General features: G+C 41.2%; 1 protein-coding gene across 1 annotated transcript in view; it reads right to left on the reverse strand.

Moving 5' to 3' along the window:
* The window catches only part of RALGAPA2 (Ral GTPase activating protein catalytic subunit alpha 2), a 4,189,194-nt gene that overhangs the window by 4,025,781 nt on the left and 137,688 nt on the right, over positions 1-25,725 (reverse strand). The window contains exon 2 of the mRNA XM_044060158.1: positions 20,400-20,510. Coding sequence (XP_043916093.1) covers positions 20,400-20,510 — 111 coding nt within the window. The remainder of the gene's footprint in view (positions 1-20,399; positions 20,511-25,725) is intronic.

Genomic DNA, 25,725 nt, shown 5'->3' on the forward strand with positions numbered 1-25,725 from the left:
ATAGTCTGGGGAGTCTCTGCGTCAGGAACCTATCCCTCCAGCATGTTTTGTTTATTGTGATGACAAGGTTTAGATCCCTGGAGCGTGTGGCTCTGAGGGATTGGGATTTCTTTAAGTGTAGCATGTCCAACAGCTCTGGGTTTGACATTGCCTTGGATGTTAAGCAGAGATAGCCTCCGCGTACACGATATGCGACAGAGTATAGTTGGAGTTTTTTAAGGCGGTCAGCATAGGGCATCTGCTTTAGGCCTGTGATTCTTTTAGTGAGGTATTTCTGCGGCCTTTCCAGTTTTTGCAGATGTCTTGAGAGGTACATACCAAATGGGGCATTGTATTCTATAATGGGTCTAATGAGGGATGAGTGCAGTGGGACAATGACCTCCTTTTTTCTGGATGAAAAGCCCTTAGTGATGAGATGTGCACACAAAAGGATTTCCTGACTGCTGTGGCACTGTGGTTATTGAAGGTGAGACCACTGTCCACCTGTGTCCCCAAGTCTCTTATCACACTTTCGGTGTTTAGTGCACTGCGACCTATGTGGTAATTCATGGGTACATGTTTTTTCCCAAAGGGGATAACTATACATTTCTTGGCATTGAGCTTGAGCCCATGGCTCTGGCAACAAGCATCCGTTTCTGTAAGGCCCTTTTGTAGAGTATCGACATCATTTAGGGATTCAATAATAGCTCCCAGTTTGCAGTCATCTGCGAATTTTGTTAGCCAGAGTCCCTTAGTGTTGGCCTGTACTTCAGAGAAGTAGATGCCAAACAAGAGAGGTCCCAGGACTGAACCCCGAGGTACTCCACTTGTCTGGAGCTGGATTTGGAGTCAGTTACTTTTACAGTGTGGGTTCTGCCAGTGTGTGTGTATGTATATATATATATATATATATATATATATATATATATATATATATATATAAACATATATATTTTTTAACACATGTATTACATTTTTTAACACAAATAACACACATAAATCTATATATTTCTACTTTCATCTAAATATCCAATTCTTTGTGTATATATACCATCAAAAGATCAAAATATTGAAATATTAAATTATAGGTATCTGGAATGTTGGATATGTTGCAATATTTTCCCTATCTAGAATATACAGGGATTCGTAAAGCTGTTAACGTAAAATGAAGTTGTCCAGTCTCTCTTTTTTGTTAGCATGTATATATCTCTAAGAAGATAAGCAATAAAAAATTTCGCGCGCTTTTTAGAAAGAATGTATAAATACTAGACTTTGAAATTTTCAATTGTGTGAGTTTTCTGAAGAAGTCCTGTATTCAAACAGGACGAAAAACGTTATTTTTATTTATAAGCGTTTAAAACGTTCAATTAAAGTTTTTTAAAACGTTTCTCTGCAGTCCGGCCGTGGCATCTGTTTCTTTCATTGGTTCTGCCAGTAAGCCAGTTGGCAACCCATCGAATGACATACGGATTAATGCCCAGCTTAGTAAGTTTATCTATGATTCCAGAGTGGGGGATGGTGTCAAAAGCCTTGGCATGGTCCAGATAGGCTGTGTGGACTGCCTTACCCTCGTCCATGGCTGGAGACTGATTCGAAGAAGTCAATCAGGTTCAGGAGACAAGATCGGTCCTTCACGAACCCAAACTGGGTGGGGTCCAGTGTTTTAAGGTTGCCAATGTCTTTGTTTATAAGTTCCATGACAATATGTTCCATGACCTTGCAGATCAGGCTCATCAGACTGATGGGGCGGTAGTTCCTGGGATCCAAGGTGGATGTCCCCTTGTGGAGTGGGATAAATGTAGCTGTGCACCACTCAGTGGGCATGAAGCCTGAGGTGAGGGTATGATTAAACATGACACTTAGGTGAGGTCCCAGTTCATTTTGTAGTTCATGTAGTACACAGCCCGGGATGTCATCTGGTCCCATGGATGCTGTATTCTTAGCTTTGGAGAGTGCATTTTTTACCTGTGTGGCCGTTATTACCGGAATTTGGCAATCTTCCGGTACTGAGATGGGCTATTTAGGGTGGGGGGGGGGAGCTGGCACTGAATCGATCTGCCAGGTTATTGTACTGCTGTAAACCTCAAGTTGTCTCTGCATAACTCCTCAAGTTCAGTCAGATTATTGTACCATTTGTTTACATTTTTACTTTCATCCTCTTTTCAGTTTGCATACAAGTTATTTTCCCTGAATGTCTGGTTGAAACGTACATTTCCTACAGCTTTCTGTTATCTGTCTTTATCTTGAAAATTTCAGAGTGCATTTTATCAGCCTTTATTTCTAGGGTGACAAAGGGATTTTTCATTCAGTTGGCTTTACTATCTGCTTTTCCCATCTATGCTCCAACACAGTGTTCAACCCCTTTCTAAGGTTTCACAGTAGTCCTCCTTTTACTTCACTTTTTCTGTTCTTTGTTGACATTGTGCATGTCATAGATACTTTAGCTGCCAGTTTCTGTTAATGTCCAGTAATTTGCTGGCTTTTATTGTTTTTAAGGGATCTCAGTCCAGAGCTCTGTTTTTACTGCTTACACTACCTGCCACCATCTTGGAATCCTCTTCCACAGCATTCTTGTACCAAAACATATCATATGGAAGCTACAGTGGTTTCAGCCTGACCCAGAAACACACCACCAGGAAGGTGGTAGGAGCAGGTGTTCACTCTGGATATTTCCTAGCTAGGTCATGATTCCAAAGTTTGAGGTTCACAGTGACCTCCTGGAGGATGTGGTCAGCCATGTGGTAGATTACAGTAGTCCTGCTTACTTACTTTTCTCCTACAGGAAGTAGTGAGATGGGTAGATTATTCTTGGAAATTCTAACATTGTGAAAAATCTGCTATTGGTATTAGGAATCTCAATACTTCAAAAACTGAACTGTGATAATGAACAGGGCCAGAATTATGACTCTTGCTGTTGCGCTTTTAAAGCTTTTTTTGTCCATGGCCACAACTGAAAGATGGTCATCAAGAAAGCCAACTATGTATCTCCTTTGTCCCATCCGGTACTACCACTAGATGGTGCCACCAGCAGAGTGGGATGGGGATTAGGACATCACAGAAACATATAGGAAGAGACTGGTTGGGGCTGTCTGTAGATAGGGAAGGAGACTGTGACTTTTAGGGAAAGAGGAGAAACAGAAGTTGGTTATCTGCAGCAGCATCCTGCAGTGCATTTGGGGGGCTGTTTTGTACTTCACCTTACTTCCCTCCAAGTATGCAGACACTGCACGTTATTAGGCTGGGTGGGCAGCTGGAGGACATGTCTGCCCCAGATCCAGAGTAGTCAAACCTCATTGGCCCTCTGGCATGACCAGCCTATTGAACTCTCAGAACGCTGTCCTCCATCAGGACTTAGTGAGTATCTAGCTATCATACTTCCTTTCCCCATGATAGGCACGTCCATCATCCCCACCTGTGATAAAAAGTATTTGAGATGCTAGTCAAACACAGGTCACCTAGGTTATAGTCAGGACTTCATACCTCTACACTACCACTGCAGGGTTGCTTTTAAAGTGCTTTCGCAGTGGGCAACCCCCACAAACTGGGGACCCTGCCACCCACACCGCTCCTTCCTCTGCCTCCCATACCCCTGGTTCTTCTAACTCTCAGATTGCTGTTCTATGCAGTGGGGCAGTATTCTGAGAATCTACAGTCTTGGAATTGGTATGTATCCCACTTAGCTGCATTTATATTCTCACCGTTATGAAGGTTGCAGATAAAGTTCTGGATTTCAACAGGCACATAAAAAAATGAATTAGTCATCCTTAAAGCTTAGTGCCCCATTCTATCAAACACTGGTCACTGGAACTGTAGTCATTCATCCCTTTATACCACCGGTGCAGGCAGTGTTTTTGCAGGAGACCCCCCCTCCACCCATATACAGATCTGTGCCAACCATACCCCAGTTACTTGCAATGCTGAACTTACTTGCTTACTCTTTCAGCTTTTCCCGGTTAGGGGTCGCCATAGCAGAGCTCTGGTCCGCTCATTAGTGGCCAGCCCAACGCCCAACCTTCAATGAAGGCACGCCCATTCACGCTCGCACCTACCTGCATATCTTTAACGTCACTCGACTGCGGGGAGGACCTGCAGACTCCACCCAGAAGGCGCTCCAGCCGAGAATCTAACGGGAGAACCTCTTGCTGTGAGGCGACAATGCTAACCGCTGCACCACCGTGGCTTAATGCTGAACTTTCTATACCTTGGTATAGGAGACAGCCCACTCTGAAATAATGCACTATTAGAATTACTGTGTATTCCCTTTAGCTGAACTTAAATTCTCACTATCTAGAGGGTCACAGTTAAAGTTCCTGGATTTCAACAGTCCACAGTTTAGTGCCTCATTCACCCACTTCATTTTTTGTGTGTTAATTTATGTAAATAAACAAGATTAAAGTCTGCCATTTTTAATTAACAGCTGTTCAGAATGCAAATGATGTGTCAAGTCTTCTACTGTAGTGGAAAAAAATGTAACTAACCCTCAGATAGATATGCCAAAATGTTTAGTACTTTTTAGGACACTTGTGTGGTCAACAGCATTTTTGAGCTAAATGACCAAGTCTGTAATTTCTAAACATGCAGCAAAGCCTTTTGTTTGCTGTGGTATTAGTTTCCTCTCTCCTCAGGCACTTATTTCATAGCGTAGTCAAGCGGAACCTCCAACACTTCTTCCAGATCAGAATACCAGCTGAAGTACAAGTCTCGCACATAACTTAGGTGTATTGCACTTACACTAAATGTTGTGCTGCATGCAGATACCCTGTTGTGCTGCATGCAGATACCCTTCAGTTGCTGTGTGTGGCTGTTACATTTGTGGTTGAAGCAGGTCCCATAATGACATCTCTTTCAAGCAACTAATTATTGCAGATGGAAATAAAAGCAGGTAGAACATTTTTCATGCCAATGGAAAGAGCCAAATTTTTGCTGGGGCTCCCTAATGAAATGTCAGCACTCAAAATGTCAAGTGTTGACAAGCTGAAAAAAGACTGAAAATACATCAGAAGAGTAAATCTCGAAAATTGCTCTTCTCCCTTAAAGTTCTCTGCACCCCCATACTCCCCAAACTTGTACATACCAACTCAGATATCACCACACACACCTTGGAGAAAAGGGAATATTCTGAGAAATGGCATCTTAGATTTAATAATATGCAAGTCCATTCTTTCAGCCATTCAGTCTCTATTTCGGGACTCCCTGTAGTGGGTCCCAACCATTTGCTGAACTGTAAGACAGGTCAGCAGACAGCAATAATGTGTGGCAGTACTTTGCTTTTCTGAATTAACTTTCCAGTTCTTATGCATTTTGTGAGTATGTAGCCATGTCAAAGAGTCGAAAGCTAGTGTAAGCTGCATGAAAATAATGAGAAGTGCAAACATATTTCAGGCAGCTGCAAAAAAGTAAATATTAAGTTTTTAAACTGAAAATTATTTTGAGGGGAGCATTACAAAGCTGGAAGGACTGCAGCTCACAAGTCCAGTAGCACCACCCTGCCATGGTTCTAACTGACTTGCCTATATTGTAGCATATGTTTTGACTCCTGGAATGCGGAAAACTGGTCTGTAGCACTATGGATCTTGTGAGGCTTTACCTGGATTGAGCAAGTCAGCTTGCCACATATGGTTGGTGAATGTCCTAAAGTTATTTCTGTGAAGACTTTTAGAGAAGCTTGCATGTGTTTGTGCTAACCCTTTGGTTATTAAACTTAACAGAAATGCAGTATTCCATAGTGCCTTTGCAATTATAGAAGAACTGAATGCGATTCGTGGATCTCTGTAAGGTAAGGCAGTTTGTTCGTGAATTAATCTCAAAGTTACCTGAGCTGGTTATCTCTGATACTGGATGCATGCAAGTCTAAATTAATTCCCCCTTCAGATTAGATTAATCCATCTGATTCACATGATATACATCTAGACTGGTTGTTTATTAATAAGCTGGGCCAAAACATTGCAACAGTTCATGTACAAATAACTAAGCTATAAATGTTGGATAATGATGTAAAAAGTGAAACACTGTTTTAAAAAGAGGAATGTAAGATTTGATTGTTATTAGTGAAGTTGGATGTTACTTCAGAAGGGAAAGTAAACAGTGGACGGGATAAAAACATGGTAGAAATAACGCAGAATGATATATGGGAAAGAAGTAATAGGAATTATTTAGGTTGATAAATGTTCAAGATTGTGGAAAAAGGTGAATCTTGGAACAAGAAGAGGAGCAAATGCAGGGTGCTAAAGGAGAAATAAGTGAGTATTTTGACATTATGAGTTGAGAAAGGTGCACAGGAAGCATTTTAAAGTCAGCTAGAACTTTTTAAATATGAAAGGGTTGATGTTCAGCAACTGTTTTTTGATAACTGTAGAGAGTGTAAAAACTTTCAGCCCAATGACTTGGGCAAAAGACAGTAGAAAAAGTTGCAGCTAAACTTCGGGAGCCTGTGACAAGTTAATTAACCAAACCTCCTACAGCGATACTATAGATATTTCAGAAATTTCTAAAAACTTTTTGTATAAAGCAGAGGAACTGGGAAACCAAACAAAAGTAGAAATGGAAATATTTATGGAAGACTTAATTACACCAGGCTTAAATGAAAAAGAGGCACAATAATATCTAAGGTAGGAAAAGACGAGATATAAAATGGTGATTTATGATAAATTTCCTGCAGACGTCTCCAGGAACAGACTGTATTCTTGTGGAAATTTGGAAGTTAGGAGGAATAAAACCCTATGTCAACTGCTGGACTGCCAACTGGCTCACAAACAGGATACAGATAATCAAAATAGGAGAAGTTGCCTTCACAAAGAGACCAGTTACCAGTGAAGTCCCCAAAGTTCTGTGCTGGAACCTTTCCTGTTTGGCATCCACTTTTCTGAAGTAAAAGCAAATACCAAAGGCTTCTGGCTGACTAAGTTTGCAGATGACTGCAAGCTAGGAGCAGTCATTTAATCCCTAAATGACTTGGCCATCCTGCTTGAAGGTTTGTCTCAAAATAAATTAGTGTCAAAATCATGGCCTGAAATTAAATGCCAAAAAATGCATTATTGTATCCTTTGGGAAATCATTCACCACATTGACAATATGCCCCTAAGAGGTGACCCACTTGTTCAGGATTTGGGAACGTATGTGGACAGTGGCCTAACTTTTGACCAACATGTGTTTATTGTTGTAAGGAAGTCTTTCTATATTGCACAGATTATAAACAAAGGGATTTGTGCCTAGAACTAGGGATGTCATTGCCCCCCTTTACTCAGCCCTCATTAGGCCAGTCACTGAATGTACTGCCCCCTTTGGAATGCATCTGTCCAGACACACGCAACTGAAACGCCTACCGAGATACCTTGCTAAAAGGATACAAAACCTAAACAACATGTCCTACATGGACTGACTCAAAACCCCGTCACTATATCCTGTATGCTACATACTGCTAATAGGTGACCTGTGTCTGGCATACAAGGCAACCTCCAACCTATTACTGATGGATTTATTGCACATCTGCAAGTCAAAAGGCATCAGAAATACTCAGTCAGGGGATCAAAACGTCTTCTCTAACATCATCAGAACTGTTTGAAGAGACAGATATATTTTTGCAGAGGATATTGCTGACTTTTCTTTACCTTGTGTTTTATTTGTTTTCTGCTTTTAACTGCATATGAAAACTTCAAAAGAGACCACAGCTCTGTCTCTTGTGAGTCAGGCAGAAATTAGAACTAATCAATTAAGGACTCAATGCTCATACATAAGATAAAAGAGGTCACTTAAGGTTAATCATTTGTGAACTGAGGTGGTGGAGCTAGGAACTAAACCTTCTATTTAAGGGATAAAAGAAAACATTTCATAGCTTTACTAGAAAGGCTCACCCAGACTCTGCTACACTTTGCTGTGAAGGAAAGGTTAGTTTGCTTTTTATTTGTTGTATTTTGCATAACTTTATTGCCTTTTTATATTTTGAATACTGTGAATTGTTTTCTTTACCTTGTGTTTTACTTGTATTCTGCATTTAACTGCATATTAAAACTTCAAAAGAGACCACAGCTGTCTCGTGTGTGTCATGCAGAAACTTTTTCCCCACACTCCCACCAGCTTACTGTTGTGTTCTTAAATACAACTGTCTTTCTAGTTGCCTGCCTCTTATGTTAATTTGACCATATATCTAACTTTCTCTCTGCTTTCACTGGCTTGTGTGAGTAAGCACAAAATTAAATTTTGTGAAATCACTCCACTAACTATTTAAATTTATTGGCCATACTACTGTATTCCATAGTACCAGAATACAAAAGTGACCACTTCCTTTCAATCTATCTTGCGGTTTTAAAAATAGTGACTCTCCACTACTTTTTAGACAGGTAAAACTTGTTACCTACTTTCACATCTAACTTATCTAGTGCACACTGCAGTGTTTAGGATAAACCATTTTTGTTTCATCTTACCTTTAAGCATCCCTGTGACTAGCACTTGCTCTAATAGCTACTGGAAAGCACTAGGAAGCCTTAAACTGATACAAGCACTCAACTTTCCTTGTTAATAAGGATAAATTAATCGTAGGCACTAAACAGCCTATAAATGCAAAGTACCTTGCTAAGGTAAGGGAAAACAGCTCCTGTACTTTACAAAAAAAGCACCAAACCAGGCATGTCCAAGGGTCAGCTTCTGGTGATTTCTCCTGTCCACCTGGTGAATCTGGGCATACTGGGGCAATGCAGCAATTGCCTCATGTACAGAGACAACCCTCTCCTCCTACCACTCAACACTACAACCTGTGAGAGGTGCACTTACATAGCCAAACTGGAAGCAAAGCTCTCTCCACCCAAGATTGTGCTAGACAGTCAAGAGGAGAAGATTAACACCCACACTACACCTCAAGCAACAAATAGCCCTTCTAAACCCACACCATCAACACCCACACATAGCAACATTAAATCCACATATGCGGAGGCCCTTAACTGTAACCTGCCCAAGAAACAAGGACCTCCGAAACTGAAACGCAAACAAACACCAATCACAACCAAAGTGTCACATAGCTCACAACACCAGTGTGCCACCCAGCAACAGCCCCCAAGTCAAGACAACGTGCCTAACACTTTAGTCATAGGTGACTCGTCAGGCACACTGATGTCTCACTCACCAGGCTGAACAAGGAGAAAATTGCAGTCAGCTGCCTGTCGGGTGCCAGGATCCGCCACATAGCGCATGCACTCAAGTCACTCCACAACAAGTACAAATATGACTCTGTCATTGTCCATGTTGGAGTGAATGACTTGAGACGTACCTCCCTGGACTACATGAAGAGAGACATGGAAGAGCTCTCAGATCATGTGGCCCAGGCAGGTATGACCCTAGCCCCAAGTAGCATCCTGCCTTCGCCCAGAATGATACCACAATACAAGGACAAAATGACTGACTTCAACAATTGGCTAAGCTTCTGGTGTCATTCAAAGGGGATCCAGTATCTGTCTGCCTGGGACGACATGATCAACAGACCACGATGCTTTGCCAGAGATGTGGTCTGCACTTGTCGCCCCTGGGATTCAGGTTACCGACTAAGGCTCTTGCCACCCCTATAGTGCCTTTTTTTGGCAAAGTTCAAAGGACAAAACTACCACATTAACAGGTACAAGCATGCAAAATCTGAAGGTAATGCTACTCAATGCTAGAAGTCTAAACCTCAAAACGCAGTCTCTCGAGGCACTCCTAAAAATGGAGAACATCGATATCGGTGCAGTAACTGAGACCTGGTACAAGGCACCAAAGAGCACCCCTGCAATACTAGGCTACAACTCTTTCCACACTTTTTGGCCACCAAACCAGGACCGAAACACTAAAGGTGGAGGAGTGTCCATATTCACCAAGGATAGTCACACCACCAGGCTAGTTGCCCAACAAAATGAGTCTGAAATTCTCCAGCTGCAACTAACACTAGTTAAGACTGCAATCCAAATTGTAGCTTGCTACAGATCCCCCACCATGCCCCAAGATTCTCACTACACCTTTCTAAACATACTGGAAAATATTAAGATACAATCAAACGCCCTAATACTGGGTGATTTCAACTAACCTGCTATTAACTGGGAAAACAACTCGTGTACCAACACCTTTGCCCAACGGTTCTTGGAATTCATAAATTCCAACGCCCTGGATCATCTAATCCATAGTCCCACCAAGGGTTCCAATATCCTAAACCTGGTCATTACCAACATGGGAAAATCGATACTCCACACCTATGGTCACCCCCTCGTTGGTCAGGTCTGACCATAAGCTAATCACCCTTAACATCCACATCCCACCCCCAGTAAGGAAACCTCCATAAAAAACTTCGCCAAAGCCAACTTCATGTTACTCAAGTCAGAAGTGACAAACTTCATGACACCCATGCAGACAGGAACTGAAAGTTTGACTACTGAATCCTACACTAAGGCACTTTACGAGCACATCCACTCATGCATGAATCGTGCCATCTCAAATAGAATCAAGATGCTCTCCTCCAAAAAAAGGAAGCCAATCTGGTGGTCCCCTGCCATAAACAAACTTTAAAACAAAAAGAAGAAACTGTTGCAGAAGAAAGGAAAATCCCAGGATGCAAAAAAAACTCTTACCAGCCTCAGTAAGAAGCTGAGATCCCTCATAAATTCCTCCAAAACTAGTTACGAAAATAAAATTGCCAAAGATTCCGAAGACAACCACAAGGCATTCTATAGCTATGTCAAGAATCTAAATGGCAATGCTCAGAGCTGCTCTGAGCTACAACAGAATGGCATTAAATATACTGATCCCAAGGACATTGCCAATATCCTGGCAAAACAATTCAGTGCCAACTTCACCCCCCTCTCACCCCCTAAACGGCCCATCTCAATACCGGAAGATTGCCAAATTCCGGTAATAACAGCCACACGGGTAAAAAACGCACTCCTCAAAGCTAAGAATACAGCATCCATGGGACCAGACGACATCCCGGGCTGTGTACTACATGAACTACAAAATGAACTGGGACCGCACCTAAGTGTCATGTTTAATCAAAGTCTCACCTCAGGCTTTGTGCCCACTGAGTGGCGCACAGCTACAGTTATCCCACTCCACAAGGGGGATCCACCTTGGATCCCGGGAACTACCGCCCCATCAGTCTGACGAGCCTGATCTGCAAGGCCATGGAACGTATTATCATGGAACTTATAAACGAAGACATTGGCAACCTTAAAACACTGGACCCCACCCAGCTTGGATTCGTGAAGGGCTGATCTGGTCTCCTGAACCAGTCTCCAGAGCTGTGGATGAGGGTAAGGCGGTCCACACAGCCAATCTGGTCCTCGCCAAGGCCTTTGACACTATCCCCCACTCTGGAATCATAGATAGACTTACTAAGCTGGGCATTAATCCCTACATCACTCGATGGGTTGCCAACTGGCTTACTGACAGAACCCACAATGTAAAAGTAGCAGACTCCAAATCCAGCTCCAGACAAGTGGAGTACCTCAGGGTTCAGTCCTGGGACCGCACTTGTTTGGCATCTACTTCTCTGAAGTACAGGCCAACACTAAGGAACTCTGGCTAACAAAGTTCGCAGATGATTGCAAACTGGGAGCCATTACTGAATCCCCAAATGATGTGGAAACTCTACAGAAGGGCCTTACAGAAGCTTGGTGCCAGAGCCATGGGCTCAAGCTCAATGCCAAGAAATGTATGGTTATCCCCTTTGGGAAAAACAGAGCCATGGGCTCAAGCTCAATGCCAAGAAATGTATGGTTATCCCCTTTGGGAAAAACATGTACCCATGAATTACCATATAGGTGGCAGTACACTAAACACCGAAAGTGTGATAAGAAACTTAGGGACACAGGTGGACAGTGGTCTCACCTTCGATAACCACATCACCACAACAGTCAGGAAATCCTTCTATGTAGCACATCTCATCACTAAGGGCTTTTCATCCAGAAAAAAGGAGGTCATTGTCTCACTGTACTCATCCCTCATTAGACCCATTATAGAATACAACACCCCGTTTGGTATGTACCTCTCAAGACTTCTGCAACAACTGGAAAGGCTGCAATAATACCTCACTAAAAGAATCACAGGCCTAAAGCAGATGTCCTACGCTGACCGCCTTAAACTCCAGCTATACTCTTGTCGCATATTGTCTACTCAGAGGCGATCTCTGCTTAACATACAAGGCCATGACCAACCCAGATTTGATGGACAGGCTACACAAAGAAATTCCAATCCCCCAGAGCCACACGCTCCAAGGATCTAAACCTTGTCATTACAATAAACAAAACATGCTCGAGGGATACGTTCCTGACCCAGAGACTCCCCAAACTCTGGAATAGACTGCCCATACATGGCAAGCAGAGAGCCTCTTTGGCCCTCTTCAAAAGGAACCTTGATGATTGGATGGGAGAAAGGAAATTCACCCCGGGGATCACATCAGTCGCCCTGCTAGACAGGGGTCCAGGGAAGTAAATAGTTTGGGAAGAAATAGCCAGGGAATTGTTATGGCTAGGCTTGTATAGGCCCTAGGGCCGACAGCCTAGTACCAACCTATGAATATGGAAAAGACCTCCCAACCATATAAAACAAAGTTCATCCCTGTCCATTTTTCAAGCGCAACTTAGATCTGTGGATGGGAAACAGAACATTTACCTCAGGACTGTCCCTTGTACTACTATTAGACAGATACAGCTCCTAAATACTTTACCCCATGCATGGTTCCCTTTAAATTATCTACAGTACAATCCCAGTTGTTCTCATTAGGAGTGATGTATAATTATCTACCATGGGATGGAAAGGCCAATCAATAACAAAATAGAAGAGGCTATTTTGTGTACAAAAAGGGAAACTAGTTAGGCTTAAAATGGACCACAAGGGCTGCTACACTAGTACTTACCTATGAATCTATGAACTTATAAACCTACAACTGTCCCATAGGGGTGCAGCAACAGTCTGGAACAACAGACTATTTGAAAACTACATAGTATCGGTTGTACCAAATGTGGTATAGCGAAGCAATGTAGCAAACAGGACCACACAAAGTGGACAAGACTGCTCAACCTTCCAAAACAGCTGTGCATGTGCCAACTTATACAAGCATTCATGATACAACATGATGGTTTGTACAAGGATGATATCAATAAATAAATGGATTCAGCCAATGACTGGCAAATGGCCACTACTCCGTTTCAAGTTCATAAGGCTCTAAACAGACTAAGATTATAACCATGTTATAATGGACTTAAGATAAAATGTATCTACTCTGAAAGCATTTGAAAGATAAGTCTAAGTTTCTGAGCTTTTATGTTAACAAAAGAGAAAATTAGGTTTACTATCATTACTTCGAATGACACTCTGTTGACCGCACTATGTTCGACAACGGAAAGTCGAACACGGCAATGTTGAAATTTAAAAGCAAGCCTAGGAACGGGTTTTAACATGGGTCGAGATAGGGGTTCACTGCTACTGCTGAACTACAAACCTCGCCTCTATCTCGACCCATGTTAAAACCCGTTCCTAGGCTTGCTTTTAAAGTTCGATATTGCCATGTTTGACTTTCCGTTGTCAAACATAGTGCGGTCGACAGAGTGTCATTCGAAATAATGATAGTAAACCAAAAATTAACATATTACTAGAGTTCTACTAAGACTATAGCTCTTTAATAAATACAGAAACAGTCACATAACAGTCACTTAAACACAGGGTGGTTATTTTACTACTAGAGTTTATACTGAAATTCTTTATGAATTACATCTTACTGTTGCTTTTTCCCCAGAGTTACTTCTCCCATGCTTTTCTAAACAGAGTTACTTCTCCCATGCTTTTCTAAACACCAAAGTATTTGAACCTGCAAAACACGACTTCTTCTACGTAAAATACTTGGTAACATCACCAGCAGAAAGTACAGTTGTGTACAATTACCATAAATGTAGATGTTCGAGTGTATTCACTATTGCAGTCATTACATTTGGGTAATCTGCTGGCAGGTTGCCCTCAGTCAGCCTGATTAACAAAGTCTTGGGTCCTGCGTCGGTTGCTGTCCCTTCTTCCATGTCAGGTCGTCAGGGGGTATAAAACATGCAGCCGACACCATTACATCAGTTTTTCTTGCCCCAGATATCAGGTGCCCCCCAAATGGGGAGCAAATAAATTTAGAAACGCAAAAAATGTACCTCCAATCCCAAAAGCAAATACACCAAAAGGGCTTTTAAGCATAGTGAAAGAAAGTAGAGGTAGAGCCAAAGAAAAATAGGGGGCTGGAGGGAGGGTAACCAGGACTGCAACAGTGAATACACCACATCTACATTTATGGTAAGTGTACACAACTGTACTATGTAATTTATTTATTTATTTGCATTTGTTAACCGGGTTGGTCCAGCTGGGTAAGAATTACCCTTTTTCAGTGGAGACCCGAGAAGAAAAGCCCCAAACAGACATACAAATACATACGAATAGAGACAAATTAACAATATTACAGAGGAAAACAATATTATGGGTACAATGGATAAGAAAAACAAACAATGAAAGTTTGAGAATATGAGTAAGGTAGGCCAGAGGCATGCATGCAAAAGATTTATGAAAAGGTGTTCTGAGCAAGATCTCTGAATTAAGTTAAAGTAGGTAAAGAAATGATGACTTAGGTGTGGAGTTAGTAGTGTGGGAGTTTTCGTGTTTCACTGCTGCAGTCATTACATTTGGGTAGATTCCCAAAGCAATGGTTGGGTGGAGGGAATTATACAGCATTAGGACCAGCTATAAGGCCCTGCAGGACAGCAGTGGCAAAGCCAGCTCTGGATTTAGAGAAAAGTGGTAAATGGTAATGTTTGGTGAACGTATGAACGGAGCTCCAGATAGCAGCTTCTATAATGTCCCTGGTAGGAACACCTCTGAGAAAGGCTGTAGAAGTAGATGCAGCCCTGGTTGAATGGGGATCTGATCCCCCTGGGGGATAGTCTTTCCATGGTGCGTATAGCAAAAACTAATACAATGGCTTATCCATTTGGAAATGGTTTGCTTTGAAACAGCCTTTCCCTCTGCCCCTGTAGCAAATGCCACCAGCAGTTGTTCAGATTTTCTTTGAGATTTTGTTCTGCTTAAGTAAAATCTAAGTTGTCTGTGTACATCCAATGAATGCAGAATCCGCTCCCCCCTTGTTCTGTGGATTGGGAAAGAAAGTTGGCAAATTAATTGTCTGATTAAGAGCCACACTGGAAACCACCTTAGGCATGAAGGATGGATTGGTCCTGAGAGATACCCTGTCCGCATGGAAAATGATGAAAGGCTCCACTGCCATAACAGCCTGTAATTCTGAAATCCTTCTAGCTGAAATGACTGCTAGAAGGAAAGCTGTTTTCCAGGAGAGAAATTTTAAGTCTGCAGTAGCAGCTGGCTCGAAAGGTGGGAGACTGAGTTTTTCCAATACGAAATTGAGGTCCCAAGCAGGGGTTGGAGCTCTCCTGAGCGGTCTTTAGTTTTTGGCCCCTATACTGCTTTAGTAGGGGATGAGAGAAGAGGGGAGGATTCGTGTTGTAATGAGCTGAAATGGCTGAGGCATGGATTTTTATGGAAGAGAAAGACAGGCCTTGTGAAGCATCTCAGTTAAGTATTGCAAAATCTGAAGAATGTTGAGCACTGCTGTGCTTATCCCTAGAGATCGATTCCATGCACAGAATCTTTTCCATTTGTCAGCATAAGATTTCCTAGTACTAGGCTTTCTTGCCTCCAAAATGACATCCATCACAGGTTTGCTGAGGGTGAATTTAGGTGATTAGCCACCCTGCAAGTCTCAAAGTTTGGAGCGGAGTGTGCAGAATTTGGTTGTTCTGCTGAGACAGTAAGGTGTCTGAGGCAGGTGCCACGGTGGAAGGTGTAACACACTGCACAGAAGTGGATACCAGTGTTGGTGAGGCCAGTCCGGAGCAATGAAAATCATTTTTGGTTTGTCCTGTTTGCCTTTTAGTAAAACTTTGGAGATCAGAGGCAGAGGGGGAAAGGCATAGATTGATAGGTTTTTTCCAGCTGAAGAATAGAGCATCCACTTTCCAGGCTGTTTTGTGATGAGTTCTTGTGTAAAATTTGTCCAACTGATAGTTCTGGGGTGAGGCAAAAAGATCTATGTCTGGGCTCCCCCATTTGCATGTCAACATGTTAAAAATCCATGGTTCCAGTTTCCATTCGTGTGGGTCCATGAGATTTCTCCTTAGTTCGTCTTCCAGAGTATTCAGATTTCCTGGCAGGAATTGTTCTTGTAGTTGTACTTGATAGGTCAAGGCCATGTTCCACAATGCCATGGCTAGTCTGCAAAGGGGGTAGGAGTGTGTACCCCCCCTGCTTGTTTATGTGCCACATAACTGTGGTGTTGTCTGTCTGTATCATTAATTGTCCTGGAAGAAGGTAGTCCTTGAAGGCTGTCAGAGCATTCTGTACAACTAGCATTTATTTTTGATTGATATGAAGATGCATTTGATTTGGGCTTCATTTGCCCTGAATGCACTTCCCTGCCAGATGTGCCCCCCAAGCATAGTCTGATGCGTCTGTAGTTAGGGTCTGGGTGACAGGCGGTGGTGTGAATGACAGTCTCTTGTTTTGGTGGCAGGCCTCTGCCCACCATAGGAACTGTAGTTGCAGGCAAGGTATGATAGGAATCATTGTTTCCAGGCTGTGACAATGCTGATTCCATAGACTTTTTAAGTACCACTGAAGTTTCCTCATATGCAGTCTTGCATATGGAATTAGAGGAATGCAGGAGGCCATGAACCCCAAGGCTTGTAGTATTTGCCTTGCAGAAAGCAGGGTTTTTGTGGCCACCTGTTTGAAGTAAGTCACCAAATGAATTTGTTTGTCTGGCATAAGGAAAGCCATCTGGGCAGTTGTACTCAAGCTTGCATCCAGGAATGTAATTTTTTGAGAGTGTACCAGTTGTGATTTCTTTTCGTTTATAGTGTACCCTTTTTACAAACTCCAGATGGTTTAGAAGAGTGTCCTTGTTTTCTGCCTGAATTAGACAATCGTCCAGGTATGGATATATTTGAATATTCCTTTGCCTGCAAAAAGCAATTACTGGAGCCAGGCACTTTGTAAATACCCTGGGCGCTGTAGATAAGCCAAAGGGCAGTGCGGAGAACTGGTAATGCAAGTAGCCTGCTTTGAAGCGGAGGTATCTTCTGCAAGATTCCCTGATTGGGATATGTAGGTAAGTCTCTTTTAAATCTAGAGTTGCCAACCAGGCATCTTTGCCTAGCATATGAAGTTAACTGGTGAAGAGTCAGCATCTTGAATTTTGGAATGTCCAGTAGATAAGTCCAGGATTGGATGCCATGATTTGTCTTTTCTGGGTACCAGGAAAAGTCTTGAATAGAAACCTTGTCCCTTTTCCTTTTCTGGTACTGGTTGAATAGCCCCTTTTCCTTTTCTGGAACTGGTTGAATAGTCCCCATGCTCATGAGGGAAAGTACTTGTTTCTGGGCCTCTGCCCACTGATTTGGGGGCAGGTCTAGCCATCCGTTTGGAAGTGGCAATGTGTGGAAATGAAATCTGTATCCTTGGAATACTATATTTAAAACCCACTTGTCCTGGGTTATAAATTGCCAGTTTCTTGCATGAAGAGCCAGTTTTCCCCCAAAGGGATGGCTTAAAAGGTAAGTGCTTGGTAAGTGTAAAGGGAAGTCATTGAGACTGCTTACCATACGGGGGTGTCTTATTGTTTCCAGGTTTGGAGGAGGAGGCACCCCATTGTTTTGTCCTGAAAGTCCCTTGTGACTGAAATCTGGAGCCTTTGGAATGTCTGGGTTTGACTGGAGTGGCTCTGGAAGGAACTGGAAAGTACCAGTTCTTAGCAGGCCAGTGCCTACTAAATCTTGGAGGTTACACTTGTAAGAGTTTGCATAGATTTAGCTTGATCTTCCATCCTTTTTAAAACTTCTTCAGCCTTATTACCAAAGAGACGGTCCTGTTGTAAAGGAGCATCCAACAATTTTGCTTTAACATGATCAGGCAGATTTTGCTATGAGCCATGCATGCCTTCTTAGCACAGACCCAGTTACAGCAGCCCTGCAAGAGGCCTCCAAAGAATCAAAACCACATTGCAAAGTATGTTTTCCAACTTGTTCAGCTGAATGCAATAAATCCTGTAAATCTTTGTTTTCCACACAATCAGAAATTAACATAATTTCATGTTTAAGTAGTCCCATGATATGCTGTTGATATTTTAGCATGTGAAACTGACAGTTTAAAGCCCTGATTGCCAAGGTTGCAGAAGTGTAAACCTTCTTACTCCATCTATCCAGCGCCCTGGAATCTCTATCAGAAGGGGTAGGATTTTTAGCTGTAGAAGCCTTAATGCCCTTGGGACCCTGAGAAATGGTTTCAGGATCTGCAACAGGATTTTTGAAAAGGAATTTGTTGGAGTCAGGGACCCTGTAGCACCTGTCTCGCTTACAAGGAGCCGGAGGCAGAGAATCAGGAGCCATACTAGATTCTGAAAAAACATCAACAATGTCTAGAACAGGAGGTATAGCCAAAGGCCTATGCTGAGAAAGAAGAAGAAGAAAATCCCTAAGCCTCTTTTTAGATTCAGAGAAATCCTGACTTTCCCAGTGGAAATGTTCCCTTAAGGTATGTAAAGTTTCCCCAAAAGAAAAATCCTCAGGGGGAGAAGCAGAAGGAATGGAATCATCTGCATCAGAATCCTCATAAGTAGGTATAGACAATTCCTGTTCATTAGAAGAGTCAGCAGAAATAGAATCCTGGTCTGAAGATTCATAATCAAAGTCTTGCCTAGGCCTCTTAGAAGGGGGGGGGGGGGGGGTTGGCTACCTCTGATCAGAGTAATTAAATCTTCAGCCATTTTGATCATTTGTTTTTAGGCATAGGGGCCTGCAAATGTGGCCCAGGCGTTGTTTTTTTAGGCATAGGTCAAGATTTTGGCCTTAGTTTTGAATGTGGCATCTGTCTTGTATACAAATCTGTAGGCCTGAAAACACCCTCAGAAGCCGGTGCCTGCACAGCAGTTCCGGACCCATCCAAGGTAGAGACATCCGCGGGTTCCATAATTGATGCATCTCGCGGCATACCGGATTCCGAATGGGTCTCAGTAGAGGCCTGCGAATCAGAAGTAGCGGGTATCAGGGGCTGCGAAAGCGCCTCACTGAGTACCGGCGAACTGGCGACTGGCTTAGGAGAAGCGGTCGGCAATTCTGGACCTCAACGGCCTGTCTCTTTTTCTTTGCCGTTTTTTAGGTATTCCGATAGTCTGATTGCTAACAGACGACATTTCTGGATAACTAAAGTGTGAGCCAAGATATTTAGAAGCAAAAATGTACCGTTTGATAGTGCGTTGATTAAATAAAGCACAAAACAGATAGCAAGGTATGTTATGGTCAGGGCCTAGGCAAGGAATACAGTACAAATGAAAATCCTTATGAGGTATTTGCTTCCCACAAGTAATGCAATTATTAACTTTTACTGACATCGGTAAGGAGCAAGAAAAAGTTTTCTCAACGGGGTACTTAGCTTTTTAGTTGAAGACTTCGGATCTGAAACTTGAAAATGAAAATTTCAGGAGTCGGCCGACCGGCACTTGTGAACTGCTTCTGCTTCGGGCACTGTGCGGCAAGAACAACTGATGTAATGCGTCGGCTGCATGTTTTATACCCCTGACGACCTGACATCATGGAAGAAGGGACAGCAACCGATGCAGGACCCAAGACTTTGTTAATCAGGCTGACTGAGCGCAACCTGCCAGCAGATTACCCAAATATAATGACTGCAACAGTGAAACATGAAGAACATCCACCAAATCATGTAATACCATCTACTCATGTCCTTTGTTTCTATTTTATGGAATAAATCCATCTTAAGACATCATTCTTGTTTATGTGAATTTGTTTATTTTTACTGCATGAATTAATTAGGACAGAAAGCATTTTTAGCCATCAATTATTAGAATGTTTGTTGCAGACATGCTTCTGACTGATCAGAAAGGCATTTACCATGACCTCTATATCAACAGGAAGGTATGATAGGAAGGAGAATGGTTACAATCAGTTGGATATAAAGGATGGCCACACACACTGATGTTCCATTTAGCTGTCACCCGATTCACAAGAATATCTTGCGCCTCTCCATCATATACCGTTCCTTTATGTGAAGGACACCTCCAACTTCCCACAAGCAACACTAAGCATTAACTAGCTCACAGTGACTAAAATAAAACATACAGGACTCTGGGTTGACAAACTTTGAGTAACTGAAAACTCGTGAATAAATAAAACACGGTAAATGTCAAGGCAGATATCTGATATGCAATATATACTGATTAACAGAATAAACATCCCACAAACAATAATGAAATAATAGCTTTCAAAGTCTAAGCTAAAAAAAGATGCAAATTACACACAGTAGATGAAAAATATATAAAAACGTATCTTAAACAGGAAATTAATCCAACATACCTTTTTGTTTTAAGCTATTCTCCACTGTAGTGAAATTTTCATAGAAGATAAAATATATATGAGAATAGTTGGTATCAAAGAAGTGCTTAAGATCACTCCTCTCAAGATTATCTATACATAAAAAAAAAAAAAAGAAAAGTTCAGGATGGAGCCAAATTAGAGGCCAATCAGTTTTTCATAATTCAAGACATTACAGCAACAGTTAAATGGAAAAAACTTACTTTGTCTATGGTACTTCAGGATCAAATCAACAAATTTCCTTCCCTTTTTTTCAATGCTTTCAACCTATCAGGTAGTTCCCCATGGCATTCTTTCATAGCATGCATAAGCACTGAATACAATCTTTGTTCAGATGACTGTAGCTGGCAACTTTGAACATTAGGTTGAAGCAAGCAATTTTTTGCAAATAACACTTAGCAATCGGCTTTGGTTTTCAGTAGTAGCACCTGAATGCCAAAAATTTAACTTGTTCCACATATGATGTCAGAAATAGGCAAATAAGGTACCCTCCCCCGTTAACCCTGTTGCGCAGTAGTACTTCAGAGCAACTCTCCTTCACCACTTGCAGCTTCTGGCAATACAAAATAAAAGTTTTTTTTTTTTTTTTTAAACATTTTAGCAAAGAGCAAGGAAAATAAATTACCAGACCAGGCAACAGTAAGAAGTCAACTGAAGGTATTTACAAAGAAGTGGCAGCAGCCAAGATCTCTTTGTGTACTTCCTGCAAAACAGCTACCAACTTTCCATATGTAAATAAGGTGCAAAAAGCTGCAATTCACCTCAATATCAAGTGCACTGTCGCATAAAGTTTAATGTAGACCAGCAAATAATGACAACATGGCAGGACATGAAAGAACTAAACTATCAAGCACAGAAAACTGCCCGTCTTAAGAAGCTGTGGAAGAATTGCATACAACTGCTACCATCAGCTTAAAACGTCTAGCCATAAAACATTCACAACGAGATTAAGTTAGTCACTGCAGATGAGCAGATTGTCAAGAAATGTCCAGAGTTAAAGCATTACATTACCACAGTCACACACTATAGGGTGTGGAGCTGGCAATCAATTGGTTTAGGGGGTGGGTTTGGTATAATGGCAAGTCTTCACCTCAAAGACACAAGGTAAAGGATTCAAGTTTGACCTCAAGTTATCGGCTAAGCTTAAAAACACCTTTCAGGGCCAGAAAAACTGGGGATTAATCAGGAAGAGATGAAACAAATGACAGGGAATGTAAGAAGGGGGTAGCAATGAGGAGAAAAAAAAAACAGGAAGGACATCAGTCATTTGCTATTATGGCAAATACCTTACACAACCAATCATATTATACAACTCGACCCCCCTTTATATTCTATCTAAATGTTAGAACTGCAAAAGAAAGTGCACCACAGAGGGATGGGACTCCTACCAGCATAATCTGAATGACAACAGCAACAAAATTTCTCTTGCTCTCGTACGATAATCAGGCTTTCCATATCAGATAAAGTTTAGACTGTACAACAAGGTCACTGTCTCAACACATCTCTAACACAAGGAGGCAAAACATTTAACATTACTGCATGTTTCACAATGCATGCAGATCCTCTGTGTCCACATGGATTTTCGGTGTGTTCTTCAACTTCCTCTCACACCCCAAAGATGTGCTGTACGTGAAATAAAATAGTGTACTTATAATATTATAAACATAAGATTTACTTTGGAGGGTACTGTCTTCCTTAAGCAGACATGCTGTGCATTTGCAGCACAGCATAACGTTCATCAGACTACTTCATCGCCTCTTCCTTACTATGCTATCTAAAGTTTGACATTCTCCCCTATGTCCAGTTCCTAACCATGACATGCAAATATATACAACCAAAATACCTTTCTTTACAGAGGCAGGAAGGCAGGGAAAGAGGGTAGGATGATTAAGGAAAGCTGAACCCTCCAAGGAGATCAAATATTATGAAAAACCAAAAAACATCTGAACAGGAAAACCCAGAACTTATTTAATAGTCACAAAACAAAAACAATAAAACAACTGGTATCCAGTTAGTGCTTTTGTCTCTAACCTTGCAACTTCTTCAAACAGAATACATTTAGCATCACCAAGTATTTATACAATACTTAGTCATGTGATTAAAATAGTTTAGTGCTTTACCCCTTTGTGTTTCAGATGAGAAAAAAAATCTTCTCTGCAGTTTAATCCTGGTGGATAACCAGCAGTAAATTTAGCTTGCCATAAAATATTCTTTCCACCCTAATTCTTCCTCAGCATCAAACTTCTTGTCATACCTTGCAACATAATGTAATACAATAAATTCAAAATCCACTTTACATTTGGATGAATACAATGCTTGCTTAAACAATTTTTGTCATTACCAACTGATATTGCATATTTGTGCTCATATATTCTCTTGTAAAGGTCTCTGGTTGTTCTGCCAACATAAAATGACTGACAGGGCATACAGAGCTAAATATACAACAAACAGATTTGCAAGTAAATCTGTCACGGATTTTAATTAATCAGAATGTTGTTCACCCTTATTTCTTCTATTCCAGTGTATAAATAATTACAAATCTTATTGAGATATTTGAACATCCCTGTTTCTACAATATTTAATGGTGAGCTTAAGTTTTGCTGAAAAAAGTTATTGAAACTCTTGCCTCTTTTCTCTACAAATTCTGAAGAACCACAGAAAAAAAATGTATGAGAAAGGATTCAACAAGTGGCTAGTAGTGCAGAGGGGGGAAAAACTCTTGCATTTAATTCTGTACATATTTGGGACAGAGAGTTTTTGAGAGGATGACAGAATATTCGTCATCCCACATGCAAAATTATGACTGCTGGTGATCAATGGAAATGGAGCAGCCAAGCCATGAATTTCAGATCCTTCAAGTTAGATCAGCCTTGCTAGAGTTAGGGATTTGTTTTCCATACGCAATAAAACTGTTAACTTTTGCATAAACCCTGGAATTTGAATCATATCAGACAATAGATATCAAAATGCTATAGAAAAAAAAAAAAAAACCCTGTGGTGTACTTTTATGGCCTCTGGTGGCAGTCTGACCGAAGACAAGGATAGCATTTACAGCTAGCAAACTATAAGGCAAGAAGGCTGCGAAGATGTACAGGCCAAAGCCCCTCATGTGCCACTGATGTCCTTACATAACAGTGGGATGTAATCAGTCAAAGTCATGAGGGGAAGATACAGCTCTGGAATAAAGCCAACCATTCAGGTTAAATTGACAGCAGGAAGTATCAAGATGCCAGTACTGCAACAGTGAATAATACAACGAACATTAAATGAAATCTTACATGTGTCACTCCTTGAAGATGCAACCCCTACTTCAGAGTATATATATATATATATATATATATATATATATATATATATATATATATATATGGCTCACGGTGTCAGTGGACCAAGTGAGTTTCCATGCAATTCTGACTCCCGAGTTGCTGGCCTGTGGAAGAGGGTTAACTCCCAACTGGGAGTCATGAGACCTAGTAGACAAAGTAGACGTTGGGCTGACAAACGCACACTCGGTAATTAGATGCCTCGGGTCCAGACTGAAAGCTCAACCCCAAAGTGTACAAACTTGAAAATAAGATTGATATGACTGACTTGGACTCCATCACATTAGCACAATACTGTGTCAAGCTTAAAAGTTCAACCCTAAGGCTCCTAGATTCAACAATGGGGTTAACAAGACTGACTCAGAATCAGTCTTTGAAGCTTCATACCAAGTAATGACAAAAATACAAACTTTATGAGAGAGGTAGTCTAGTTTCAGAATAACCTTGAGCTGAAGTCAAACTCCAGAGGAGAGATGATCAAGATCAATCTTGAAGATGATCAAAGGGATGTTAAGATTAAACCTAATCCAACTTTGAATTGGGGGCAGTGAATATCAACCCCCTAGGAAACATGGGAGTTCAATGTTCAACTGTAGAGTCAAGGGTGAAACAGTTGTAGTAGTATCACAGTGTCCGAACCCATGAAGAGATCTCAAAACTGAGAACAGTACAGCTGTTACATCTGTCACATGCTGAACAGACATATGACTCAAGTAAATACTAGAGAGTAAACAGGGCTGGTGAAAATGGTCAAGATGTATGCTTCAAAGAATTCTGAGCCAAGAACTATGCTCAACCTATATGGGGCTAGGGGGAAAAAGCACTGCAAATACCAAGACTGTATGTGTGTGTGTGGGGGGGGGGGGGCAAAATGGCCTCAGTAAATATATGCAAGAATAAAAGCAATGAAATTGCATTGTTAAACTTCATATCTGAACCTATCTTGAAGACAAAAGGAAATGCAACATAAAAAAAAAAAAAAAAAAAAAAAAAAAAAAGAGTAAAAGTGCCATCTTTTACTAACCTGAAAAAAAGGAATACCAAGGGAACTAACAGCACCTGCACAGCAAGAATCTGACCTAAAGAAAATGGCAAACACTAAGTGGACAGGAAAGAAACCAACATTTGCAAATACTTTGACAAAAAAATTCTTCTCCCGTCACCTCCAACTGTTGAGCATAAGGCAATTCATAATTCAGGAAGAAGACCAGAATTTACACCCACAGCACTGAAAACAGGACTGGTAAACTTGGGCTATTTCCAAACAATTTTACCTTACAACTGCCACAAAACATTAACAATAAAATGGAGGGACCAGGAAGCCATGGAAAATTTTAAATGCTAGAATGTCCAATTGTTGCTGCTCATAGTCCTGAAGATGATGAATATGGAACCTCCAATACCATACAATCAAGATCATGCCTATCAACCATTCAGCAAATGCACAATTTTCACAGTAACCTTATGCTCTGACTCAAGATATTCAGATTTCCAGGCTTTCGAAGATGGCTGCACACTGATCAACAGCTTAATTTCAGTGCTTCCTGGTGAAAAAAGACTGATAGACAAGAGCCAGTAGGTCTGCCAATTTTAATAAAATTCAGTTACTTGGTAGTAAGTACACTACCTGGATGCCATTTACTGGATATTAAGTACATTACCTGGATGCCAGCAAAAAAGAAACTTAAAGAACCTGAAAAAAATCAACTAAAAAAGGTAAAGAGAAAACACTGACGGAGAACAAACTTGCAACTGTTCAGCAAAAAAGCTCCAGTGCTGGTATAAGAGATGGCTTTCATTAATTCAGAAGAAAAATAAATAAATCAAATGTGCTCAATGTTGATTTAAATAAATGAAATACTGAAGGAGTACATCTACCCAAATAACAAAAGGCATGAAAAAATGGAGAAGCTTTAAACAGCTATTCAGATTAACTGATAAAACCGTAAAAAAAATCAGAGGTCGAAATGAAGAAACTGCTGTCC

The sequence above is a fragment of the Protopterus annectens genome, chromosome 1.part2, assembly GCF_019279795.1.
Source record: "Protopterus annectens isolate FY-2018-M chromosome 1.part2, PAN1.0, whole genome shotgun sequence".
Classification (NCBI taxonomy): domain Eukaryota; kingdom Metazoa; phylum Chordata; order Ceratodontiformes; family Protopteridae; genus Protopterus; species Protopterus annectens.